This window comes from Argopecten irradians, chromosome 2 (genome assembly GCF_041381155.1).
Source record: "Argopecten irradians isolate NY chromosome 2, Ai_NY, whole genome shotgun sequence".
Classification (NCBI taxonomy): Eukaryota; Metazoa; Mollusca; class Bivalvia; order Pectinida; family Pectinidae; genus Argopecten; species Argopecten irradians.
Window position 1 is genome coordinate 65,169,307 of NC_091135.1, and position 27,352 is coordinate 65,196,658.

A 27,352-nucleotide genomic window follows, 5' to 3' on the forward strand; every position below is an offset into this window, starting at 1 on the left:
CAGAACAATATAAAACGTCTCGAAACATTCAGAAAAGAGTAACTGATTGATCCTGAACAATATCTAAAATCTAAGGATAGCTTGCTTTCTCAGCAATCTACTGAGTGTCTGTCTGGTTATATTTGTGTTGTATATTTTTATGATAGTGAAATCATTGCCTGTCATAGTAAAGCATGATAATAAAGACACCAAAACAGTTCATCCCATCTGGTAACAATACACTGAATACAAGTCGTTACACTCTAGTTGAGCTGGGCGTGAAGCAGGAACAAAATTTTTGTATGATTTCTCGGCATGAAGCCGGGCCCCAAACTTCCCCCACGATGGCGAATGATGAACTTAAAGAAAAAAAACGAGGCGGTGCCAATTGAGACATAAGGAAGAAGAACGTCAGCCAGAAGATTGGATATTTATATAGCTATACACTTCAGTGCCATCTTACCTCATTATGGATATTGTAAAGGCCAAGTGGTATGACCAAAACCACTATAATTCAGGTAGCGTATCTGACCGTTACATAGGTTGGGTATCAATCTGGTTGATACCAAGTCCATAAAGGACTCGACTAACGGTCAAGGACTATCTCATTAAAATCTATTATAAGTCATAAAAGTCTCTTGTAAGATATCTTCTATCACAGAGATCGTCTTCATTTCCGTAGCTGTATCACCATTAAGTCATTTCAGTCTTCAAATATATGTCTAGGTTTCCTGGATTTCTCTGGACTTGGACCAATAGGTACAATGTATAATTTATAAAACAAACTTCAGTTACATAGGTATGAGGTTTCAAGATTCTCGTACTAAATAATCACCGTCACCGAGACTGTGATTCCTATACACATTCAAATACAACCCAGAGTTAAATAAAGTTATATAATTTAATTATATTTGGAATACATTACAATACACAATGATACAGGATTGTAACAATCCTGAATATCTAGGTCTATTCCTTTCTCAACACACTCTCCCAGTAGCTATTCGATGGTTACATTACAATATTTCCTACCAATAAATTACAATAAATCCAACAATCCCCAGCATCTAAAAATTTATAAAAATAATTTTCTAATCCTTCTGAATATTTTTTTTCACTCTCTATATAAAAATCTACCACTGAATAATATAATTTTACCTAAACGATCCTCTAGAGTCTGTACAGTAGAGTTAAGTATACAATCCATTCCCAAATATTGGCAGAATAATTTAAAATACTGGACAATTCTCCACATATAACACGTACACATTCACAATGCCTTGACAAAACAGCCGCGTCTGGATCGAGGAAACACCCCTTACAACCCTAGCGGTAAGGTATACAGAGAGACATTACCAAACGTACTCACATCTTGACTCCTAAAGCAGAAGTGAAATCCCAACCCCGAAGTAACGGAACATTGCTGGAGATTATTCTATATGCTGCATTCTTATTCGAAAATGTTGGGTACACAATTTGCAACATTTGTATACAAAATTAGTTATAACTTGCATACGTAGTCTACTGTACTTACATCCGAAACTCTGCTATACTCGCTCGTACTAAAGATAGGTATATTTCACACACTTGCGTACTACGTCATTTCCGGTTCACACTTCCTGTAACTAACCCCGCTTTCTCTCGATGGATCGCTCATGCTTTACCTCACAGGGACCTGGCACGAAATGTTTAACCAACAGTATACATATATATAATATGACTGAAGGCCAGACCTTAAAGGGCCAGCGAGATGTTTTAGTAACCATTAATTATGCAATGTTAAAAAGTCCAATTTATGGAAATAACGCAGCCGAATTTTCTGTTTATTTTTTTAATTCATATATCTTATTCTATCCTTGTCCCAAAACCCTCATTTGAGAAGGAAATCCACATAAGAGAAAGAAGAAAATTTTATTTTCCGTTACAGATATTCCGTTTTGGGTTAGCTGATTATATTGGAAGGTGGTCTATCACTTGAACGCTTGCAAATAAAAGCAATAACACTGAGCTTCTACCGGACGAAGATTACGTTCGTCGGATCATAAAAGCGTTTGAACCGCTTGAGCTGACTTCAAAGCATCGCATTAACGCTGATGGGATTTTTTACAGTGGGTAAAAAATGGCGACCGTAAACTGAAGCTGTCAATGTGTAGGATTGAATTTTGAAGATTATATATATCAAGCATACAAAATCGACTTGGATGTCTATCTTTATAACTAAAAGCTCCAGAATATATCTCTCTGCTTTTTCATGTCAACAGTCATACAAATCTAAATGTTCCATTGATAAATATCTATATAAATTTCAACAAATTTATTGACATTTACAGTCAAGAGGATTAGACAGCTGGCAAGGCCTATCTAATCCCTATCAATATCTATATCCGTATTTTTGCATTTGTTTGGAGATAAAGATACTTCTCCAGCCTCTTGTGAGATTGGCACTACTTTTTGTTTGGTAAGCCTGTTCACAGCGTATTTGATTACTTCTACAATTATTTGTACGACCTCCACTAGGCTCAGTACAGACGCCCCGACAAACAGTCCTGTCGCTCCACCGATATCAGACAGATATTGATATACCTGGAATCATACAAAAATCATCAGTACACTATTGAGGCTTCGAGAAATGCGCATGGAATAAAAAACCACGCGATCTGGACACGTCTTATTCGAATCATTTCAAATCAAACGTTTCATTCAAGGCCCGAACTATTCCAATCTCTGTATATCTTGTTAAAATGAAGAACACGACTTTGTTGAATACTGCATAACCCATATTTTACCATTTTTGTTAAATTGCATTATAATATAGTTGTTTACACAAGTAGGAAGATAAAGTAACAGCATAATATAATATTATTACATCATACGCATCAACCTCTTCTATATGCTCGTAGTTTACGTCTTCAAAATATACTTCCAATTTTACAAAGTTGTCCTCAAAGCTGAAATTAAAATGAAAACAGATTATCCAATGGTTCTTTTAACCATGTTTTCTTACCATTATATATTGGCATAACAAACATATGTTACTGTATCAGATATTTCACTCTAACGTTGATAAGCTATGTCATTTAGAGCATCGAATCAATAATGTCAATTCCTTTTCCAAAAGAAAAAAGAAAGTTTATTAATAACAACTATAACGTGAGAAATACAGGATGCACAACGATCGTGAACGGTTCTTTTTCAATGATTGTTTTTGCGAAGAATCATAGTGGTCACAAGCAATAATAAGAAAAACATATAACCTCAAATATGTTTAACAAGAATTTACATCATATCTGTTTAATGTCGATAAACAGTCTCCCAAAAACGGAAAAATGTCTGCAGGTATGAGAAGTTCGTATAACCCAGTCCACTATTAAAATGTGAAACTTTAAAACTATATCAGAGGTTATCTATAGTGTAATGATTTTGACGTTGATTAAATTGTATCAAATTTTCAGCGCGCACCTCATTGGGAAACATCTGTTCTTTAATTATTTTATCACAATCTCCGCAAGAACAATTATGTTGTGAGAAAGTATCGGGATAGCTGTCAACACTCTGATAATACCAATACGCGAGAAACGATACACAATGATCGTATCTTTCATTAAATATTGTGGTTTGGTATACTTACGGGCGGACGGCTTCCTCGGGTAGATCATCCCTGAGAACGAAGTCATCACATGTGTATCCGGTTATATTTATAACTTTCTGTGCTCGCTCTGTATCTTCACATATCAAAGGTATGATTTGATGGATCTGTTGAACAGTAAATCTTACCGTAAATTCTTCTCTTATATCAAGCATCGATAGGAACTTTAAAAGGGTGTAACAAAATATACTGATAGTATGCGTATACGTTATGCTATTTTAAATATTTCCAAAAAAGGTTTTAAGAAAATAATTAACATGGATATGACACTACAATAGTGAAAAGAAGAAACTCAATTCACTCAGATCAGAACAAAAGAAAGTCTTACCAGATACTCCTGCCTGGGCCAGCTATGACTTGAAATTGTCTTGGTGTATACATTTTCCCTATGAACAAGAAATAATCGTATCATTACGATACTCAGTACATTGTTTACATTGTTGAATAAACCATTACAAACACATTCGTGTACAGATTGCTTATGTATGATATAAGGAGTTTAAATCCCAATTATATTTCTGTTGAGAGTAACGGCCACACTAACTCAAACACAGTTAACAAAAAAACAGTATATATCCAATACGTTTAAAGGGACAATTCGGTCTAAGAGTACATTAACACTTACACTTATTTCGGAAACAAGCCAGTTCTAATGGAAATTAGATTAGTTGGTTTAACTGTGATATGTCGGAAAAGCCCACTGTAGCCAAATGTATGTGAAATGTTCAATCGCCATTACACATAGCCTTGTATGCCGAACCCTGACCTTTGCCTGTGTAGTAAAGAATTTTTATTCTAGAACTACTCAAAATGTTCTTACAGTTGTGGTAACATTATTAGATGCATGTTCTTGTCTAAAAATAATTTCATCAACTTCTCAGTGGTTATATATTGCATTTGTTTAACGTGCGTGACTTTGACTCTGGTAAGGGCACAGCATACATGTTGTACCTCCTTAATCATATTGATCAACGATTTGGAATTTCAATGGTATTACTAAAAATACTTAACAATGTTGTGGAATTTGTCACTATTTCTTGTCATATGTTTCATAAGGAATGTAGAACAATTCATTTATGTCATATTTTGCTTCGTGGTTATGTAATGAATTAGCCTGAGTGAATTGTCCCTTTATTTATACCTTCATCTATAGCTAGCTGAAAACAACACTACACAGGTTCGCTCTGCTCTGTTTTGGTCGACATAAGTTATATATAACTCAACAACGTAAGTTTTTTTGTCGATAAGAGCATTTATTAACTAAATGCCAATACAAAATAAGAATTTTGTTTCATAGTATAACATATACAATTTAGTACATCTAAACTTTTATAATAACACCAAAAGATGGAGAGAAAACAATTACAAAGCGCCACAATTACACAACGAGTTACACAACGCTGATGCATGTAAGCTAAGGTAATATATAGTATACGAGGGCGGTTGTTGTATATTTGTGCAATGCATTTATATAGCTATATGTAGCTGGATATTATTTTTTGGAAACATGTTATGGTTTTTTTTTTCTTTCTTTGTGTTTTTTTTATTTCTTGTTCTATTCCAACTTTTGAAGTTCTGTTTTCTGCTAAACCCTATATTCTTTCTTTGTTCTCTCTCTTCTCTCCTGACTACTCTTTCTGTTTATTATTTTCTTGTCTATGGAGCTTTGGTCTGACAGGGCGAATTATTCAAATGGATAATACATAATAAATATAGATATCATGGAAGATATAAGAATTTTATCAGCTAATTGTCAGGGCCTAGGCGATAAAAAATGTATTTTCATTCCTAACAAAAAAGAAGTTTAACATCTATTGTATTCAAGACACACATTTCACACCAGAAATAGAAAATATTATCAGGACAGAATGGGGATACACATTTCCTTTGAGTTCTTTTAAGTCAAACTTGAGAGCGGTCGCAATCTTATTCAACAATAATTTTGAATTTCAGGTTGTCAAGAAAAGGAATGGGCCGAATACAGACACGCCTGATTTTTACACAGAGTGTTAGATGCTGTTTTCCATTTTGATAGCGAGTTCCATACTATTTGTGGAGAACATAATCTAGTTTTAGACCCAGACCTAGACTATGATCAAAGTTATAAACAGACAAACATCCCAAAAAATAGAGATAAGATTATTAAGATAATTGAAGAACAAGGATTAATTGATATATACCGGCAACATCATCCAGACACTAGAAGATACACATGGAGAAGATCTAACCCCTTAAAACAAGCATTAAGTCTTGACATTTTTTATGTACCAGAAAACATGATATGCATTATACAGAGCTCTAATATAGATACCGGATACCGTACTGATCATTCATCAAAAATATCACTTAGATTTAATGATTTTAAACAGCGTAAAGGCTTATGGAAGTTTAATAATTCACTTTTGTATGAATAGAGAATATTTAGACACAATTTATCTCAGAAGTGAAAATGCAATACGCTATTCCAGCATAGAACATTGATTCTCTTGAGAACATTTCTAATAGTGATATTCAGTTTCGAATTAATGAACATCATTTTTTAGAAACACTCTTTCTTGAAATTAGAAGGAAAACAATATCTTTTTCATCTTACAAGAAAAAACGACAACATATTAAGAAGATACTCATATAGAGTCTATTAGATATTTATAGTCAAGAGAGAACAATCATGATTTTGAAGAATTAGACAAAAAAAAAAAAAAAAAAAAAAAAGAGGTAGAAAAAATAAGGCAACATAAACTGAAGGTCAAAATCATACGTTCCAAAGCCAAATGGATTGAAGCAGGTGGAAAACCTACCAAGTATTTTTTTTAATCTAGAAAATCGTAAATACTTAAAAATAATTCCAGTTATAGAGAAAGATAAAGCAGAAATCATTTCAAAACAAGAAGACATTCTAGATGAAGAACGATTATTTTATGAAAATTTATATGCCAGTGACAGTAATGATATTGAAGATATTGATCTGGATACTTTTTTAAATAATGATAATGATATTCCAAAACTAAATCAGACAGAATCTATGTTGTTAGAGGGAATTATTTCTATTGAGGAAGCTGCTAATACTTTAAAGAAAATGAAAAATGACAAAAGTCCGGGTTCCGATGGCTTCACTGCAGGCAGAACTTTTAAAATGTTTTTTGGGGAAAAAATAGGGCATTTCATTGTTAGGTCTATTAATTGTGGTTTTATAAAACGGGAATTATCTATAACTTAAAGGCAGGGAATTGTAACATGAATACCAAAGGGGCATAAACCTAGGCAGTTAAAAAAACTGGAGACCAATATCATTGCTAAATATTGTGTATAAAATTGCATCAGGCTCACTTGCGTGTAGGTTGAATTTTTTTCAAGACAAATCGATAAGTAAAGATCAGACAGGTTTTATTGCAGGTAGGTATATAGGCGAAAATACTAGATTGATCTATGACATTATGGAATTTGCAGAAGATATTAATATACCTAGTATGCTTTTAATTATAGATTTTGAAAAGGTATTTGATTCTGTTAGTTGGAAATTCATTAACAGGGTTATCTCTTTTTTTTATTTTTTTATTTTGGTCCTGATATTTGTAAATGGATTAAAGTTTTGCACTCTAATGCCCTTTCTTATACAGTCTTTCATTTTTTTTAAATCAAAAGAGGCTGTCGTCAGGGTGACTCTATCGCTCCCTATATATTCATTTTATGTGTCGAAATACTTGTTATTAGAATTAGAAAGAATAAGAATATCAAAGGTTTAGATATAGGGAGTATTCCAATAGTTCTTTCCCAATATGCTGATGATACTTCCCTTATTTTAGACGTTAGGAAAGAAGGAATCTTTGAATGAGCTTAATAACTTTGCAAAAATCTCTCGTTTGAAAATAAACAAAAGCAAAACACAAGTTGTGTGGATTGGTAGTAAAAATATACTGATGATATATATTTCCCAGAATGAAATTTGCAATGGGGTATCACAAAATTTACATTTTTAGGTATAGACTTTAGTGTTGATTTACATAAGCTAATCTATGATAAAAAACTAGTTAAGCTTAAATCATTGATAAATACCTGGAACAGAAGAAATTTCAAACCTGTTTGCAAAATACATATTATCAAGTCTCTTCTGATACTTTGATTACATCACCTATTCATATCATTGCTAAATCCGTACAGCCTATTTAAAAAAATGAATACATAACTCTATAACTTTTTATGGAATGGTAAATGTGAGAAGATAAAAAGAGATATAACTATTAACAGTTTTCATGAGGGTGGACTTAAAATGATTCATTTAGAATCCTTTATTGACTCCCTGAAACTAACATGGATACGTAGGTTGTACACATCAGAAGGAAAATGGAGTTTGTATTTTAAAAGGTTTGGTAATGAAAACATATTTGCTCATTGCGGTAGTGACTATATTTCAAAATGTCAACAAAACTGTAGAAACCTGTTTTCAAAAGTTGGTGTAAATTTACTTTAAAGTCTGAAAACATTAAAAAGAAAAATGATAATGTTCTTAAAGTTCCTATTTGGCATAATAAATTAATAAAAATTAACAATAGAAGTTTGTTTATAAAGAATGGTTTTAGAAGGAAGTTTTAATCCTGAATAATATATGAAATGGTGAAAATAATGTGTTTTACAGTTTATATGAGTTTAATCAGAAATTTAATATGCATACGGATTTTCTTACATATCAAGGTGTAAGCAATGCCATTAAAAACGTTCTCATCAGATGGAATTTCCAATAGGATTTTAAATAACCATTTCTTCCCGATAAACTTAAGAATATTTGTTAAGCACAAAAAAGGAGCAAGTGATTTTTATAAGGTACTTTGCCAGAATATTACTGTTGATACAGGAAGAAAAGAATGAAAAGAAAAAATCTTTTGAATGACATGTACGTGACTGAAAAAATATTGCAACCACGAAGGGTGAAACACATATTATGAAATTTGTCAATGAGTGGAGAAAATGCGAAAGTTTTTTTTTTTTATTTAGAATAATGTTACTTTTTAAACTTTTCCTCTTAATATGCTTTAACTGTCTACTCATCAATCATCACTGTGTAAAGTCCCAATTTGATATTTAGATTTGGAAATAGTCATGATCTTTGTGTGGAATCTTTTTACATATGATTTTATAAATCTCATTCAGAATGATGAACCTTGTCAGTCCATTGTCACTTCTTCTTTCTCTCAGTTTTTCTACTATTCTTCCTTTTTTAATCTCTTCTTCTGCTTTTTTTAAAAGGGTGCAACTTGCAAATTAATGTCTTTAATCTTTCAATTAAAACTCAAGAAAATTACTATCATATTGTATAGGAAATACCTTGTACTGCAAACCACTTTGTTTACACGGCAACTAGTTTTTTGGGTTTTTATTCCTGGCTCCTTTTCAGATATTATATTTTTCAATTTCAACAATATTCTATTGATATTATGTACATCAAGATGATCGGACATCAGGCTACGCCTATTTAAGTCCTCTTCAGTTCTTATTTTAAAGTACAAACATGAATCCATTCTGCAATTCATTAATACATATATTTATATATACATATCAACTGAATTAGTTACAGTATAGTGATAATAATATTAACAAGAGGCCCATGGGCCTTAACGGTCACCTGAGTTAGAATATATAATGAAACAAATAATAAAACAAATGAAAGACATAAAAACACTATATGCTCTATTGCTGGGCCTTGCAGTTGGTCAGTGATTTATAAATTTGACCTTTTTAGACTATGAAGAGTATTTGCTTCCATCAAACCTGTGAACTTAGAGGTATTTTTTGAAATTTTAATCAATTTGACCCTGTTTGGTCCTGCCCCTCTGGTCCCCTAGGGGGTCATCGAGGATGGATATGGATGTTAAAATGCTATATCTTAGGCTAATAATTCTAATCAAGTTTGACTAATTTCCTACGAAAATTGGGCAAATAATGTTCACAAATATGTTTTTCCTATATAAACTAAAGTAAACTTGACCCCTCCCCAGGGGGTAACGTAAGACCCCAAGGTCATATAATTCACAGTTTTTATAAAACACCTGAAGACCTTTCCATCTATAATTATTTGATTCTACTATATCCAGAATTTTAGAAGATTTTTGAAGTTTTAGCCTATTTGACCCTTTTTTAGCCCCGCCCCTCTACCCCCAGGGGGTCGGCCAGGACCAATGTGGATATGATATTAAAATGCTATCTCAGGCTAATAATTCTAACCAAGTTTGACTCATTTCCTATGAAAATTCAGCAAAAAATGCTCATTAATGTGTTTTTCCTATATAAACTATAGTAAACTTGACCCCCTCCCCAAGGGGAAACAGGAGATCCCAGGGTCATATAATTTACAATTTTTATAAACAAACTTTAAGACCTTTTTATCTATAAAGTGTATTTGATTATACCATTTCCAGAATTTTAAAAGAATATTTTTGAAGTTTTAGCCTATTTGACCTTTTTTGGCCCCGCCCCTCTGCCCTCAAGGGGGTCGGCCTGGACCAATATAGTAAACTTGACCCCCTCCCCAGGGGGAAATGTGAGACCCCAGGGTCATATAATTCACAATTTTTGTAAAGGACCTTAAGACCTTTCTATTTATGAAAAGTATTTGATTCTACCATTTCCACAATTTCAGAAGATTTTTGAAGTTTTAGCCTATTTGACCCCTTTTGACCCCGCCCCTAAGGCCCCTGGGGGTCAGTCATAGAAAATTTGTTAATAGGATTAAATGGCCATCTCATACTGATAATTCTGACAACATTTGACTCATTTCCTATTACAAATGACCAAATAATGCGCAAAAAAGTGTTTTCTCAATATAAAGTATAGTAAACTTAACCCCCTCCCCAGGGGGAAACTAGAGACCCCAGGGTCATATAATTCACAATTTTTGTAAAGGACCTTAAGACCTTTCTATCTATGAAGAGTATTTGATTCTACCACATCTGTGAGTAGAGAAGAAGATTTTTGAAATTTTACTCAATTTTACCCCTTTTGGCCCCTCCCACAGCCCCCTGGGGGGTGGGGACCATATAATTCACAATTTTGATTGGCCTTATGCCTTAGAAGGTTTGTGCAAAATTTCATTGAAATTGCTTCAGCAGTTTTGGAGAAGAAGTCGAAAATGTAAATTGTTTACGGACATACGACGCACGACGGACGACGGACGACGCACGACGCACGACGCACGACGACGGACAAAAGGCGATTAGAATAGGTCACTTGAGACTTCGTCTCAGGTGACCTAAAAATTACTAATAAAAGGGGGATAACTCAATTTTTTTTTAATAAACTTATGTAAAGTCCTTGTGCTTATGCACACTGACCCATCCCCTTGGAATATATATGAGAGTCTGACAACAACTCAGACAAGTATTTTGTCTTAGTTGAATATGAAAAAAAATGGTAGGGGATTGAATGCAATTTGTTTTATACATTTGGAGTTAACCAACATTTATGGTTATAATATGTACATAGTTTGATTATTCAATTAGATAATTATTATTGTATAAAAGATTCTCAATATTCGATAATCAGGATTCAGTATCCATCAAGCCAGGATAGTTTAGAGTAAATTAGAAATACAAATTAACATATACAATAGTTTAATTGTTTAATTGCACAGCTAAATAGTATTTTGACTATCAATGGGTACTTGTTACTTGTTATTTGCTTAGAGGGCCATGATACATGTATATAAAATACGTGTTCAGATATGAACAGATATGATATAATTCAGTCGAGTGATTATATATATGGGTACAAAATAAAGAAAACGCGACACACTTAATTACTAATTATTATATACAATGCATATACATATGTACAGAGAGAGTAACAATATTAGAGAAATGAAAGTATATATATGTATATGACGATTTAGATTAAGAAATGAATATGAATGTCATATGTAAATGCTCTTTGTACCCATGTAAAATCTGTCCAAAAAAACCAAAAGATACAAAAAAAGATTAAGGTGGACACAAATTATGACGGGGAGGACGAGGGCGAACAAATCTACTTAAATATTTCGTGATGCACAGTCGCACATAAACTTTTTCTTTCAAATCATGTGACCTATATGAATAGAGCGTGACTAATAGGCCGAAAGAGGAAACGCATAATGCCGGGAACAAAATTCCGGAATTAACACACAACCTTATCTATATATAATTTCAGTATTAGCTTCCCAAAAAGCTAACAAGGCTACCTTTCAGCATTATTTATTAGGAAGCAATGATAGGAAAGCTTGACGAATTGTTCTGTTCACAGTTAGCTGGCATTGTTCTTATGACAATTTATTTTTGGAGAAGGATAATTTAAATGCTTTCACATTCAATGTAAATAATCAACTTCATGATATCTATGAAATGGCCATTACACTACCTTTTTCGAAACAAAAATCAAAAGTATATTTTAAACAATTACAACATAATGATATTGATAACGATGGCCAAAGATGAGATTACAATACTTAACAAATTCAAATCTATATATTAACAGTGAAAATTCATGTCTCTGTTTTGCCGTCTTGCGCAGTAATAGTCAACTGATGCGTGGTAATTAGGACAACGTCGGGAAACATAATACGACCTGCGTTATGAAAATCAACGTTTTGAATATTTTAATAGAGTTGTTTAGAAGGTGTAGTGGACCATTTCATAATGCTAACAAGTTTTACATCTAATAAACAATATACGGAGTACGGATATACTTGGACAGGTTGGTGAAATACCTACGCATGTAAACAAGCATCATATTTCGGTTAAAACTGCACTTTACTTTAGCACAGTAAAGCCTAATATTTTTATAGATGAACAAAACTCGGCATATCACCGAACATTTGAAACCTCTCTAGATTTACCCATATATTGTTTTCGGTAACGCCGCCTTGTGTTATTTCTTAGAATAATGCCCGACAACCAGAAAAAAACAACCATTCGGACTTCTCTGGGTTTATCTAATGATTATTTGTTTGCAATAATTCCCCACTGGTACCCCTTACACACATGACATCTTCAACAACAAGTAACCAATCAACACACGTAAATAGAATTGGCAAACCAATCAAAGTGAACAGATTATTTTTAACCATGTGAAATCCCAACAACATGACAGGCAAAGCGACCGATTGTAATAGCTACCATCAAATCACATCATAGTAATTTATTGTATGTTTTGACCGCCAGGGGAGAGAACTCAGAGCAATCATTGAGGCAGTGTTAATAGCGCTATTGGTGTACATGGCGTAGGTAAGTTATTTAGGAAGAATACAAAATAAAACTTCAGTCGCCTAATACAATTATACAATCGCGAAAGCAGGCACATTGTAATGCCTTTTATAAAGGACAGAAAATGCAAACAAGTAAGATAAGACAATACACACAGACAATGAGATGATATGTATATATAAATCCACATTTACGTAGACGTAAGATATAATACGTACATACAAGGGTTGGTACATGAACAGTATACACGTCCTTCCATCTGTGCCTCTCTGACGACTACTTCACACAGAACTATAAATGAAAAAATGACTACTGGTCTGCGTCCAATTCTCGCCATCGCATGTGCATCAATTCCTGTATAATCATTCAAATATTTTTGCGATGGCAAAAATTGATACTTGACGAGAATAGGTCGCCAGACAGTGGCTATCAAATTTAAGGATGTACTCCTCTGAGAAGTCAAAATTTTCTTGTATTAAACTTTTTTCTCATATAGATTTTTGGAAAGAGGAGTTCATACCATGAAAGAAAATGAAAGAAAAAACATATGTCCGTGTGCTCGTTTTTGAGCTACTGTCACTGAAAGATACCTAGTTGACAAAATATTGGATTTTATGGGAATTTTGCCATTTTGACCATATACACAAGATATTAAAGCCATAATTTCCTAATGAGGTGTTTGATATGTATTTATGTTTGTAGAATTTATTTTCCAGTAGTCTTCTTTTAAAATATACCAGTTTTGATCAAAAAGACTAATATTTTTTCTCAGAATAACAAGATATGCTACCCCTACCCCTTAATTTTGAGCTACAAAATGCACCATTTTCAGCCATTTTTGCCAAATCTAACCCTTTATAGAAAAAGTTCTGGTATTAAACTTTTGTTAATATTTTGCATATCAATAGGAAAAGGGTTGTTCTTTCAGAATCAGACAGAAAAATCGGGGGTCCGTGTGCTTACTTTTTTGCCCCACTTGAATATTTGTTATTTTTCAGTATTTTAGAGTAAAAATTAAAAGTGCTCAAATTACCATTAAATGTAAAAATAAAGTGAAAAAAGTGAATCATTTCATACATTAATGCTCAATATTTTAATTATCACGAACCAAGTAAAGATTTACAGCAAAAATTAGCTCAATACAGCTAAAAATGCTGGTGCAGTGATGATTTAAGTAAAAACAATTTCAGTAAAAAATGGTAAAACTGTGGATCTACTTGAAGCGAAAAAAGACACAATTTCAAAATGGCCGCCAAATGGGCCATTTCTTAAAATCATCGTATAAAAAAATCTGCTAAAGTTAGAACTGTAATTTTTTGACAAAATTTGCAACTGGCAACTTGCTACAGATATTGATTGTATTTGAAAATCTCATAACTTCTTTGATCTTTGTCGAAACAAGACTTCAACGGGACTGAAACCTCAGAAGAATACATCCTTAATGAATACTTTTCCCATTCACAATCCACAGTTCTTATTACCGGAATATCAAATGGAAATTATAAAACACATACACGTATGTTCCCGTAAATTTCTACTCAGATATATCATTCGATCTACTAACTCTTGTGGTTAGGTATCTATTGTGACGTCATTTTTGAGCGAAAAATATGACGTTGCGCTCGTAAATTTATGAAGTCATAATCAATACCTACCCACAAGGAGGGATTAGTCAAATGCAAATACAGAATACAATTATTTAGAAAATAGATTACAATGTTAATGTATTGAAAATAAGACTTTATTTTGTGATTGTTCAAAAAGACAAAAGTGGTAAGCCGTTACCGAACCATTGTTTACTTTCTAGTTTGATCCAAAAGTAAGCTTATGGTTTCATATTTTGTTAGTTTTCTTGTTCTACAATATCTATCAAAACAGACATATTTCAGGTAACTTGTATGCCGACAATATTTAAAATTATGTCTTTTCAAAAACAATCATAATCATAAAACCTCATGAGTTGAAATTTGAACATGTATATCATATCATGGAAAAGTCACAGTGGTCGAACTACAACTGTATGATTTCCGGAAATAGAAGCGAAAGATTTAAAATGAGGTTTTAGGCCACCGATATTTGAGGTTTCTTTCAATGATTTTAAAGTTTTACAGAATTGTAAAATTAGTCAAAACTGATTGTGTTGTTTGTCTTCAATATTTGCAAACCGGTATGATATGGTAAATATTGGTATCCATAAACTCATGTAACCAGCCACTAATCACCAGCTCATGCGTTCGAGTTTTCCAGATCTATGCAATTCTATTAATACGTCTGATTAATTATGAATGTATTGAAAACTGTTTATAACATATGAGGCGACAATCAATTTAATATCTTTTAATCTCGGGCGGCTGTATGGTTTATAGCCGCAATCCCTATCAACATAAAGCCACATTAGTATAAAACATAGCATTCCAAAGGTTTTATTTTAAGTCACGGTTAACCTTACTTATAGATTACCAATATATACTTGCAGGCGCGGATCCAAGGGGGGCGGACCCGGCGTACGCCCCCCCCCCCCCCCCCACCTAAAATAGGAGAGAGAGAAAAAAAGAAGGGAAAAAGAAAGAGGGGAGGGAAGGAAAAGAAGGGACTTTGTGGTACATACATGCATGAACATAAGGTTTTATCTCTATCGCTTAAAAGGTACAATGTAAATCCCTTCATGTATTTACTTTTTCCTAAAAAAAACCGATAAAATCCCAATATATTAGATAATTTATTGTCATTAATATTCAATATTGACGGGTTATATCTCGATATCCTTAGCAAATAAAAGAAAAGGGGGAGGGGATGGGTGGAAGGAATTGTAGCTGGCCATGAGTCTTCGCTGGTTGACTATATGCCATGCCATTCGTTCTTCAGGTTGTAAATGATCGACATATTACACATTTTTGATTCAGCATTAAAGTCCTGTATTAAATCCGACTATCAATTCACAAATGTGTGCGTACTTTCAAAACGCCAGTTACAAGATTACTACTGACGTCGAATGCTTCTAGAAGCTTTTTATTTGTCCTAAGAAAATGTGTGTAAAGAAAAAAGTGGAAAATCAAACCAAATGGAGAACCAAATGCGACAGAAAATGAGAGCTTCTAGGGATCTGGGTGCACACCATGGCCAAATGCCTTCCTTTTTTGTTTCAACAAAAACAGATCTCACCGATAATGTTATAAGATGGGTCAAACGATGTTAAAAAATTAATGCACATGACAAAAGGCTCCCTATTAGAAAACAGGATGATAGTAATAATTCCAGGCAGCGTCTGGCCATAGACAGACCACTAGCCTTCTTTTCTGTCATTGTCCAATACACGAATTATGAAGATTGTGTATGTTAGTGAAAATAAATTATCTAATCTGACGGATAATGTATAAAAGTAAAAGCTTATATCGTTAAAAAAGTTCTAATACATTTTTATTAGTCCTATGAAAACCTTCAATAGGCGACCCCTAGCTGCAATATTGTAGCTCAAAAGTATTTTAGACTGAAAATGGTGTCTTCTTTAGAGCTACAATTGTTCCCTATTACTGCAAATGGAGCAAAGTGATGATTATGTAAACCATTATAAAACGTTTGTTTTACATTTTATCGTACTTGTTTGATATAGCTTACCTACTAGGCAATAAAAACGAACCACATAAAATATCAAATTCTCATCGAGGCATTATTTGTTTACATTATACATATGAAGGTCTTTCAGAAGGGAATTTATACGGCAAGTTCACAAAATGTGATTTTGACGTTTTTTGAGCGGTACGGTAGATAGTAAGCATGGTATTTATGTTTGTTTTGGACAAAAATAATATGTAAATGCATAGTAGGCCGGGTACGTATATTCGTTCTAGGCGGCCCCCAGACCCCCATCCTTTTCTTTGCTTCGTGCCTCTATAAATATTTAGATTTTAGGCAGTGCAATTCTGTAACTTTATATTCAAAATATGACATTAGACGTCAAAAATAATAAACGAACATTTTTACATGGCTTCAATTATTTTTTGGAAAAAGTGTACATGAAAGCAGAAAGCAGGATTTATTAGCATTTATTCTGGACCCCCACCCTTCTTCGCTTTATGTCCATATAAATATTAAGATTTTGATATAGCAATTCTGTAAGTAAAAAATATTAAATCAAAATTTCAAATAAAAAATATGACACTTGACACGAAAACCATAAAAAAACATCCTTAAATGGCTTCAATTATTTTCTGGAAAATGTGTTCATGAAATCCTCAGAATGGAATTTAGCACCATTTATTCTAGAGCTTCTGGGGGCCTAGGCGGCCCCCAGACCCCTCGCCTGATTTGCTTGGTCACACGCCCCCTCTAACCTCAAAACCTGAATCAGTTCAATAGAGATTAAATATATATATCTTAAATTGGGATCTACTAGTAAATTATTGACATAAACCGACCACAAGGCACGATAACCGCAATGATTCGATCTTTTTGCATATGTTAATAAGCGTTGTTACTGGTATATTTTCATTTTTATCATAGATTGATCTCCAGATACATCCATCTTCGTAACAATAATAACATGCCACAATGTGTCCCTGATCACAACTAGGTCACTTTCTGCAATGAGATATCTCGGTGATAGCTATTTCCAGAATCATAACGTGCAGTTCGACCACAGTGGATATAAGTGACAGTATAAATATTTTGTTTGATTAATTAACGTCCTATTAACAGCTTTGGTCATGTAAGGACGGCCTACCATGTATGCAGCGTGTTGCGTGTATGTTGTGCGAGGTGCGTGTTTTGTGAGACTGCGGTATATTCATGTTGTGTCTTCTTGTATAGTGGAACTGTTGCCCTTTTTATAGTGCTATATCTCTAAAGCATGCCGCCGAAGACACCACAAACAACATACCCCACTCGGTCACATTATACTGACAACGAGCGAACCAGTCGTCCCCTCCCTGTATACTAAGCGCTAAGCAGGAGCAGAAACTACCACTTTTATAGACTTTGGTGTGTCTCGGCCAGGGGACATAACCCAGAGCCTTCCTCACAGAGGCGAACGCACGATTCAAGGCCAAAAGTGAGGCGGTGCCAAGGGAGACATGAGGAAAAATAAAGTCAGTTAGGAAGAAGAGAAAAGAAAAGATCCTAAATTTAGTCGCCTTTTACGATCATGCAATAGGGGCAGCAGATACAATTCTAATGCCCTACCTGCAGGGCCAATAATTGTTTTGCAAGTCAGACTTGGTCAGATGCAAATTTAAATCACTTACAGTCATTTTCGTCTTCTCCACAGAACCTGGAATTGCTGATGATGTTTGAAGGGTCAATAGAACTAATAGTTGGCAGGCATCCACAAATGTCCTCCGTCAAGCCTATTTGACAGATCTGCTCACACGCCTAAGGAAGGAATTAAAGGAATCTGGCAACAACAAAGCGTGCAATAACAAACGAAAATTGATGGAAACTGCGCCCCACCAAAAACTTGATGAATACACAATGAGGTACCTGTGTGCGTCAGATCCTCCAAGCACATGCTAGTTTTAGCGATACACGTGTGATTAAAAAAAGTCAATCGGATACAATGGTTTGTAATCATCATGGACGATAAGTCCTTTGTAGGTTTACTGAACTTTCAGTCACTTGATGAATTATCGAAAAATAACGTGATCTCATTATGACCGAAAATCAATATATCTTACATATGCTTTGTGGTTTATTCAAATACCGCCATCCTACTTATACTATCAAAAAGTGATAATGGGGATGTACTGAAGACTCTTACAAAACACAAGGGTATAGTATCTTTGTATTTCTAACACGTCTTTATTTAAATATATATTTTGTTAATACTTCCCTTGTTTGGTCGCTATTATTAGTGTTTTTTGAATAAAATATGGCTTTCTCCATACCTACCATTTTTGAATATTCCATTCCGTATCGGTCGACATAATTATTGTTATATTCACAATTTCCATCCGGAGGTGTCAACCGTTGGATTTCAATCTGCAACCATGAACATATGGGTTATAATACATACATTCAAATTTAGTTACACAATAGAACAAATTCTGATGTCACTACCTATGTAAGCAAGCACATTCAAAGAATGTATATTCCCATTCGCCGCTTTCAGAACGCATCAATAGATAGGTCAAGTATATCCAGTACATCTTTCCTACTTGGTTAAACTCCAATATTTAAGGTTTTAGTAAGCGGAACCATATTTCAATGTTTCAAACGAGTGTGATGACGCAGGTAATCTTTGCCTCAAATATCCCATGATTCGATTCATCTACTGGCAGAATTTCGTTGAAATCGGTCAATATTTAGGTTTCCAGCGGCCGGGATGAAAGTGTGATAAACAGACACAGACGGATAAACCCAAATTAACATCCCATGTTTATCTCGTTTTGACCGGTAAAAATGTAATCTACAGGAATGTCTCACCCGATTTAAGCCGATGGATGTCCGACCCGGTCCTACGTTCACCCCGTGCTCCTCCACAAAAGGATACGAGCCTGGTTCGTGAATCACGAGTTTCATTCCATTGCCACTGCTAGACGGACTGACGTATTCGTAAGTCTCCAGATCCAATATCAATGATAGACCTGTATATTGATTAAAATTATTTGTGATTTTTCCTGATTTAAACAGCCCTGCAAGTAGGGCTTTATAATTGTATCTGCTGCCCCTATAGTATTGAATGATCGTAAAAGGCGACTAAATTAAGGATTTTTTCTTTTCCCTCTTCCTAACTGATTTTGTTCTTCCTAGCGTCGAACTTGACACCGCCTCGCTTTTGGCCTTTTGTTGAGCGCTCGCTCATGTGAGGTGCTGTCCCCTGGCCGAGACACACCAAAGTCTATAAAAGTGGTAGTTTCTGTTCCTGCTTAGCACTCAGCATACAGGGAGTGGGACGACTGGTTCGCCCGTTGTCAGTATAATGTGACCGAGTGGAATGTGTTGCTTGGTGTCTTCGGCGGCATGCTTCAGTGATATAGCACTATAAAAAGGACAAGAGTTCCACTATACAAGAAGACACAACACGAACATACCACAGTCTCCCAAAAACACACATCTCGCACTTCACGCACGCTTCACACTGCATTCATTGGAGGCCGTCCTTACATGACCATGGCTGTTAATAGGACGTTAAAATCATCAATCAAACAAACAAACAAATCCTGATTTCAAAGACAATAAAACAAATGTATTGAACATATCTTAATTGGTTGCTTTTGGTTAACTAATTAATATGTTGCTAAGAAAAGATAAGAAAATCAATACAAAATACATAATCCTATGCTTACTCATAAATATTCATAAACATCTTTAAAATCTACAAAAAAGATACGAATTGCAGGCGTTGATGGTAATGTCATATCTATCGGCCGAGATTGTTCAATATTTTAGTTTATTCTTATTCATATTTAAGTCATCCAAGGTATGTTGTCTTATTAAAGTTATATATGCCGTACTTTTCATACTGAGAAAGCAAGAAGAGCTTCTTATATATGTTATTCACCACCAAAGGTTACCATCAAACATAATACATGTATATATTTACATATGCCCCTATATAGTCAACGGGAGGGGAGTTACGTTCAAATTAGCGTAATCGCAAATGACGTATGAATACAAACGCAGTACAGGTTCGGATTACTTCTAGTTCACGCCTCGATAAATTTTGCGTCATAAGTTGACGGATTTCAAAATGAAAATAAAGAGTTTTTTTAGTAGATCCAATTAAATTTGTATTTGACATCAAAACAAAAGATGTGATCAAGCATTGTAACGGTAATAAACTACAAAATGAATCGCTGGTCGGGGCTACAACCGGGGGGCTTTCCTCAAGAATGTTCTGAGAATCCCATAGTTATGTCAGATGTAGGCCTACATGAATGTGTGTACGCTCACTCATCTCAACCAAATATACAGAACATCTGATTGTCGGTGAACAATTCTGGGAACGTCTAAGCGAACAATAGGTTAACAGATCATATACAGGTTTCCAGAACAAAAAACAAACATTACAGGTAGCCTATCCGAAACAGTATCATTTGTTTTAAATAGCCCAGTCTTTTCAAACACTTTTCTATCCTCCGTAAAATAAAATAACAATCATGACTATGAAGAATTTAGTCTAAATCGCGTTCGTAGACCGATACATACATGACAAACATTCAGCAGCTCAACGGTCATACCATCAATAGGCTATATCACAGTTACTTTCCTCGGTTGAAAATCAAATTGGCGGCTCGCTCCACTTCGGACCGCCTCACTACCCTGACAACGATACACGCCGGTAGTCGTTCCGCCTTGGTTATCTCAATTTTTATTCGAAATAGACATTATTGATATATCATCAAATTGAAAAAAAAAATATTTTAAAAATATTGAAAAGTGTCATTGTTGTATTTCAAACCAAGCTGCAGCTATAACATTCAACAGTCAGAACTATATCTCCGGTCATCCTGACTACCGTAGTTACCCAACTAAGCAACCATCACCGTTTTAAATTTGACGTAAAAGTGGATTTATTTATGTAAATATATTGATTGAACAGTGTTTTGATTGCGTTAAAGGTGGTATGAACGCAATGGGATACAAACATATTCTACATGTACATCTACAGTGCAGTGAGTACATACCGTCAGACCATGAAGCCAATTTGTGGTCTACAATTTCAATTCACATTTTCACATTGTTAATAGTAATTGTAAAGTGATTTCTGCAGGTATGTTTCCATCTAAACATACATCAGCCATAAAAACCGTTTTCGGTGCATAATGTCTGTGTTGTAACTAACGTTCATATTGCTTCCTATATATTTTTCTCTCACCTCGGACAAGGAAATCTCACATGATACCCGGTGCTAGATTTTTCAATCTCGTCCGATCTGTCTGGTAGCTTTACGTGATTTTTGGTGGAATTTTATGCCATTCATGTAACAGTCCGCGCATGTGACGTCACACGCTTCAGATAATCAATATTATTAGAAATATGTGCATTTAGGCATTAACCATGCATTGTTTGGTTGTTGTTTTTTATTATGAAAACAGTAGGTACCGATTGATCATCGTTTTTATTTGATATAACCAAAGTATAGTTTTACGCGGAATGACTGAAATCGAAGCGCAGATTAATGGTTAATCGGATTTGAACCAAGAGGCCAAATACGGGATCATTTTACACTCTAAACGCGTATGTAGATGGGTTTTTATGGCAAGCCAAGTTACTTTTTATTCTTTTATTCCGATATCGGAATTGAATTTCCGATATCAGAAATTCATTTCCGATATCGGAATTAGAATTCTCGATATCAGAAATTCAATTCCGATATCGGAAATTCTAATTCTGATATCGGAATTAGAACAAAAATTCTTGATATCAGAAATTCTAATTCCGATATCGAAAATTCTAATTCCGATATCGGGAATTAGAAAACAATTTCCGATATGGGAAATTCAATTTCCGATATCGGAAATTCAATTCCCGATATCGGAAATTCAATTCCCAATATAGGAAATTCTCTCTACTCATTATATGCATTGCAGATTATACTTCATTTCCGATATCGGAAATTGAATTCTCGATATCGGAAATTGAAATACCGATATCGGAAATAGAATTACCCATATCAGATTTTTTTTTCTTATTTCCGATATGGGAATTAGAATTTCCGATATCGAAATTAGAATTTCTGATATCGGAATTAGAATTTCCGAATCAGAATTAGAATTTCCGATATCAAAAATTAATATGAATTCCCGATATCGGAAATTGAATTCCCAATATCGGAAATTAGAATTTCCGATATCGGAAATTAGAATTCCCGATATCGGAAAATTGGAATAAAAAGTAACTTGGCTTGCCATAGGTTTTGTTATATTTTAGGGTCGCGAGAAAAAAAACCTAACTTCTCGGCTGAGATTATGTTACAAAATCTTCGCCCGAGACTGAGATAACCTGATCTCGATCACTTACAGGTAACTGCTTTTTCACAGCTTAATTCTTTAAAACTTCTAAATAGATTACAGAAGAAAAAAATTGATATGTCAAAATTTTCGCCCTGTTACGGCACATATAACTTTAAAATTGTTGAATAGAAAGAAGTATAGATAATTCAATGTTTTTTTATTCGTTTATGATTATCTGTAAATGCCATGGATACCGTATGGCGATCCAGGTACTGTAGTGACCAGCTCCTCGGTCTTTAGTGTGTAACAGTTTCCATACCGGTTACTGCTGATGGGTGTAAATAAACTGTAAAACAAAACATATGTAAAAGAGAGATGTGACAGATGTCAAATATACAGGTTCCTTTTGAGTCTGAGTGAGGAGAATTCAATAGTAATAGTATAAATAAAAAGACACAAATTACTCATTTAGCATATAGTATAAAACATCGTTACTTAAATTTAAAAAAAAAAAAAAAACAATAACTGATAAACATCGTTACTTGTGTCTGGCTTTGGATCTTTTGAACGTGGTCAAATTCATAAAAATGTTCATTTTAGTGAACAGGAACTTTATTTACACACCTTGAGTTGCAAATTATACCGTTGAAGGCGCAGTGTAGAAGTATGTCTTCGATATTGTGACCTGTTCTCTCTATCATACTCCTGTACGATACGGAAGTATAAATATAAAATATATGTTCTCTTTAACATACTCCTGTCGATACGGAAGTATAAATATAAAATACATGTTCTCTTTAACATACTCCTGTCGATACGGAAGTATAAATATAAAATACATGTTCTCTTTAACACACTCCTGTCGATACGGAAGTATAAATATAAAATACATGTTCTCTTTAACACACTCCTGTCGATACGGAAGTATAAATATAAAATACATGTTCTCATTAACACACTCCTGTCGATACGGAAGTATATAACACAGGAAACATCACAATCTCCTGTAAAAACGGAATGTCATTATGATAACGTTTCTTTAAAATACAAATGATAAACGATAAGATGTGGATTGTCAACATGTAGGAATGGATACTGTACAAAAGAATATTATAAATTGGAAATTCGATAGTTTAAAATGTGTGTAATTTCAAATTATCTTGATGCGATGACAGAAAATGCACATGCATTCATAATAAATTATGGCCTCGAATGAAGTGAAATTACTGACGATAATACAGTTTACATCCAGTAAAGATCTAATGGTTCACATGCTTTCCCATGACATCGGAGTTTGAAACCCACGTGGAAAACTTTGTCAGAAACTGATATTAGATCAGTGCACTAATCTTTCCCTCATAGACGAAACCTCATTTATCCTTAGATGATACTGACTATCAATAGAACGCTAACCAAATACCATGCAAATAAAATGTATCTAAAGATTCAAGATTATTTTTAACCTGTTCATTTTCCTCATTTCGCTTTTAATTTGAACGTCTCTGACATAATATGGATCTGTAGGGAGGTGTATACCCATATCCCACTCCTCTGCATTGAATCCGTGTTTCTTAAAGTTTTCCAGGAACACAAGAAAGCTTGGCTCTAATTCATATTCGGCGGGATTAGCCGATTCTCTCAACTATAAAATAATAGAATCGAAATTATATATTTCATCCTATTCTTTATCATTTCATATCGTGTCAACATTCAACAACAACAAAAATATAAACGTAAAATAATATATTTCTCTTAAAGAAAGAGAAAGAAAACGAAACAAGAATTTTTTAAAAGTCAAAATCAATTGATGCTTTAGTTTAATGTAATTCAATTATTTATTATATAAAGCTCCACCTCCGACATTTATTATTTGGACTACAATTACTACAATTGATGTTTAATCGTATATGTATGCCTAAAATAAACACAAAAATATATAAATAAATAATTTGTTTTGCTTTTGTTGGCTGCGTAATCAATATCATTTTTTCGGGATGTAATTAATTAATTATTTTGAATACTTTTAAGCAAAATAAGACGCTAAAACTTTTTTCAAAGATGGTAATAGTGCACAGAAAGTAAATGTTGTTATAGAAGAAAAATAATTATTCATCTGCTTCTGGTTTTATAGATAAAAATGACATTTATCGGCGGTGTAGCATCTTTAAATAACAGCAACAGCAACCCACTAAAATATTTATTGCATGGAATCTTAACGATACTGATGGATGTCCAATTCGTCTTTTGCAAATATACAAATGAAATGGGCACATATGGAAAACAATGCCTTTGAGTGTAATAATACTTTTATAGTTTATACAAATAGCTGAAGGTGTCTCAATCGAAAGAAAACTAACATAAGTATCAGAAGCTGTCAGAGAATGCCTCATCGCCACAGACGTTTCTTCTAGGGCAGACTTCTTGATAGGGTTCAGGTTACAAAATGTCACCCCAGGGAAGTCTTGAACTCCAAATCGTATATCCATCGTAGTTGATTTCTGTGCCGTGGAAAAAGTGTTATGGATCTGTGATAGCTGGAAGACGTAGCCTACCATTGCCAGGAGTAAGAGAATGAGCCACAACAGTCGGGTATACGTCTTTGTTGCGCTTACGATGTTGGCGATACCATGGACGGATGTACTCATAGCTATGTCGACCAGAACCTCTTTGAGTCTCTTCTTATCATGTGTTGCGACGTCCTCCTTAGGGAGCTATAAGATATACGTTTAAATACTATCATTGTATAACACAATCGAGGAGTGGGCTCTATCCATAATAATACAATACTAGATGATCTGCTTACTTACGAATCTACTGTAATGTATATCGAGCCCACGCTATTCTGTATTACACCATATTTTAATACATTTTTAAAAATTAAACACAGAAGGATCTTTTTTTTTTAATTTCACGAAACGATTATAGAAAATAGACTAAAGAATGTTTTACATCAAATCAATAGGGTCATATGTATTTGAATGGATACTAGAATGAACACAATATCGTTGAACAGACTCTAACAATGCATCATTATTTTATTTAGTTATGACATTGATAACTCATTATACTATTGAGTTGAGGATGAGAAAGGTAGATTCGAATGATGACGCATACTATATTTGAAGTGTGGTAGAGATTGTTTCGACTATTAAAGTTGTATTGCTGCTAATTTCACTCTAACGATATGTAACTTACACATTTGATATTTAAACATTGACATGTAACTTGATGATTTAGCTCCCCAAAAGAATATGTCGGCCTATAAGAGAGCCGAAATCTAGGAATCATATATTCCTGGTTTTGAATAAAGCGCCTTCAATCACCGCCATGTTCAGTGACTTCGGGTTTTGTCGGATTCCTAATCGTATCACGTGACTGACGTTCGACACGACCTGCACGTGGTGAGCCAGGTAACTAGCGTAAGCACACATGTGTTTGTTTACGTTTTCCTTCTGGCCTATATGAGCAAATCATGCTAGTATATGTCCACAGATTGAGTATTTGAAACATCCAATTTACACATTACCGTAAAATGTTGTATGTATCAAATATTGTAATGTGCGAGCATTATTTTCTTTGTAGATAGAGTCTGATGAGGTCGACCACATATTTTGTTTATGAAAGATTGTTGATATTTTCTCTTGGTTTCACAACTCTCGTTTTACTTCGAGATTGTCGCGACGATGTTCGGAAGAGTTCGGAATGATTCGGCATCTTTCGAGCCTATTTTTCACGTGTACACGTTAAAAAGATTTTTAGGTCACCTGAGACGAAGTCTCAAGTGACCTATTGTAATCGCCTTTTCTCCGTCGTCGTGCGTCGTCCGTCGTCCGTCGTGCGTCGTCCGTCGTGCGTCGTCCGTCGTATGTTCGTAAACAATTTACATTTTCGACTTCTTCTCCAAAACTACTGAAGCAATTTCAATGAAATTTTGCACAAACCTTCTAAGGCATAAGGCCAATCAAAATTGTGAATTATATGGTCCCCACCCCCCAGGGGGCTGCGGGAGGGGCCAAAAGGGATAATATTGGTAAAATTTCAAAAATCTTCTTCTCTACTCACAGATGTGGTAGAATCAAATACTCTTCATAGATAGAAAGGTCTTAAGGTCCTTTACAAAAATTGTGAATTATATGACCCTGGGGTCTCTAGTTTCCCCCTGGGGAGGGGGTTAAGTTTACTATACTTTATATAGGGAAAACACATGTTTGAGCATTATTTGGTCATTTGTAATAGGAAATGAGTCAAATGTTGTCAGAATTGTCAGTATGAGATGGCCAACAAATCCTATTAACAAATTTTCTATGACTGACCCCCAGGGGCCTTAGGGGCGGGGTCAAAATGGGTTAAAAAGGCTAAAACTTCAAAAATCTTCTTCTGAAATTCTGGAAATGGTAGAATCAAATTCTTTTCATAGATAGAAAGGTCTTAAGGTCCTTTACAAAAATTGTGAATTACATGACCCTGGGGTCTCACGTTTCCCCCTGAAGAGGGGGTCAAGTTTACTATAGTTTATATAAGGAAAACACATTTATGAACATTTTTTGCTCAATTTTCATTTGAAACGAGTCAAACTTGGTTAGAATTTTTAGCCTGAGATAGCATTTTAA

At 34.2% G+C, this 27,352-nt stretch overlaps 1 protein-coding gene across 1 annotated transcript in view; it reads right to left on the reverse strand.

Moving 5' to 3' along the window:
* Positions 1-866: 866 nt before the first annotated feature.
* The window catches only part of LOC138316233 (FMRFamide-activated amiloride-sensitive sodium channel-like), a 51,633-nt gene continuing 25,147 nt past the window's right edge, over positions 867-27,352 (reverse strand). Inside the window, exons 3-14 of the mRNA XM_069257834.1 lie at positions 25,100-25,453; positions 24,206-24,384; positions 23,367-23,447; positions 22,997-23,088; positions 19,270-19,430; positions 18,736-18,825; positions 18,093-18,219; positions 13,071-13,143; positions 3,954-4,011; positions 3,608-3,732; positions 2,846-2,927; positions 867-2,562 (exon numbers count right to left, since the gene is read on the reverse strand). Coding sequence (XP_069113935.1) covers positions 2,341-2,562; positions 2,846-2,927; positions 3,608-3,732; positions 3,954-4,011; positions 13,071-13,143; positions 18,093-18,219; positions 18,736-18,825; positions 19,270-19,430; positions 22,997-23,088; positions 23,367-23,447; positions 24,206-24,384; positions 25,100-25,453 — 1,644 coding nt within the window. The 3' untranslated portion in view covers positions 867-2,340. The remainder of the gene's footprint in view (positions 2,563-2,845; positions 2,928-3,607; positions 3,733-3,953; positions 4,012-13,070; positions 13,144-18,092; positions 18,220-18,735; positions 18,826-19,269; positions 19,431-22,996; positions 23,089-23,366; positions 23,448-24,205; positions 24,385-25,099; positions 25,454-27,352) is intronic.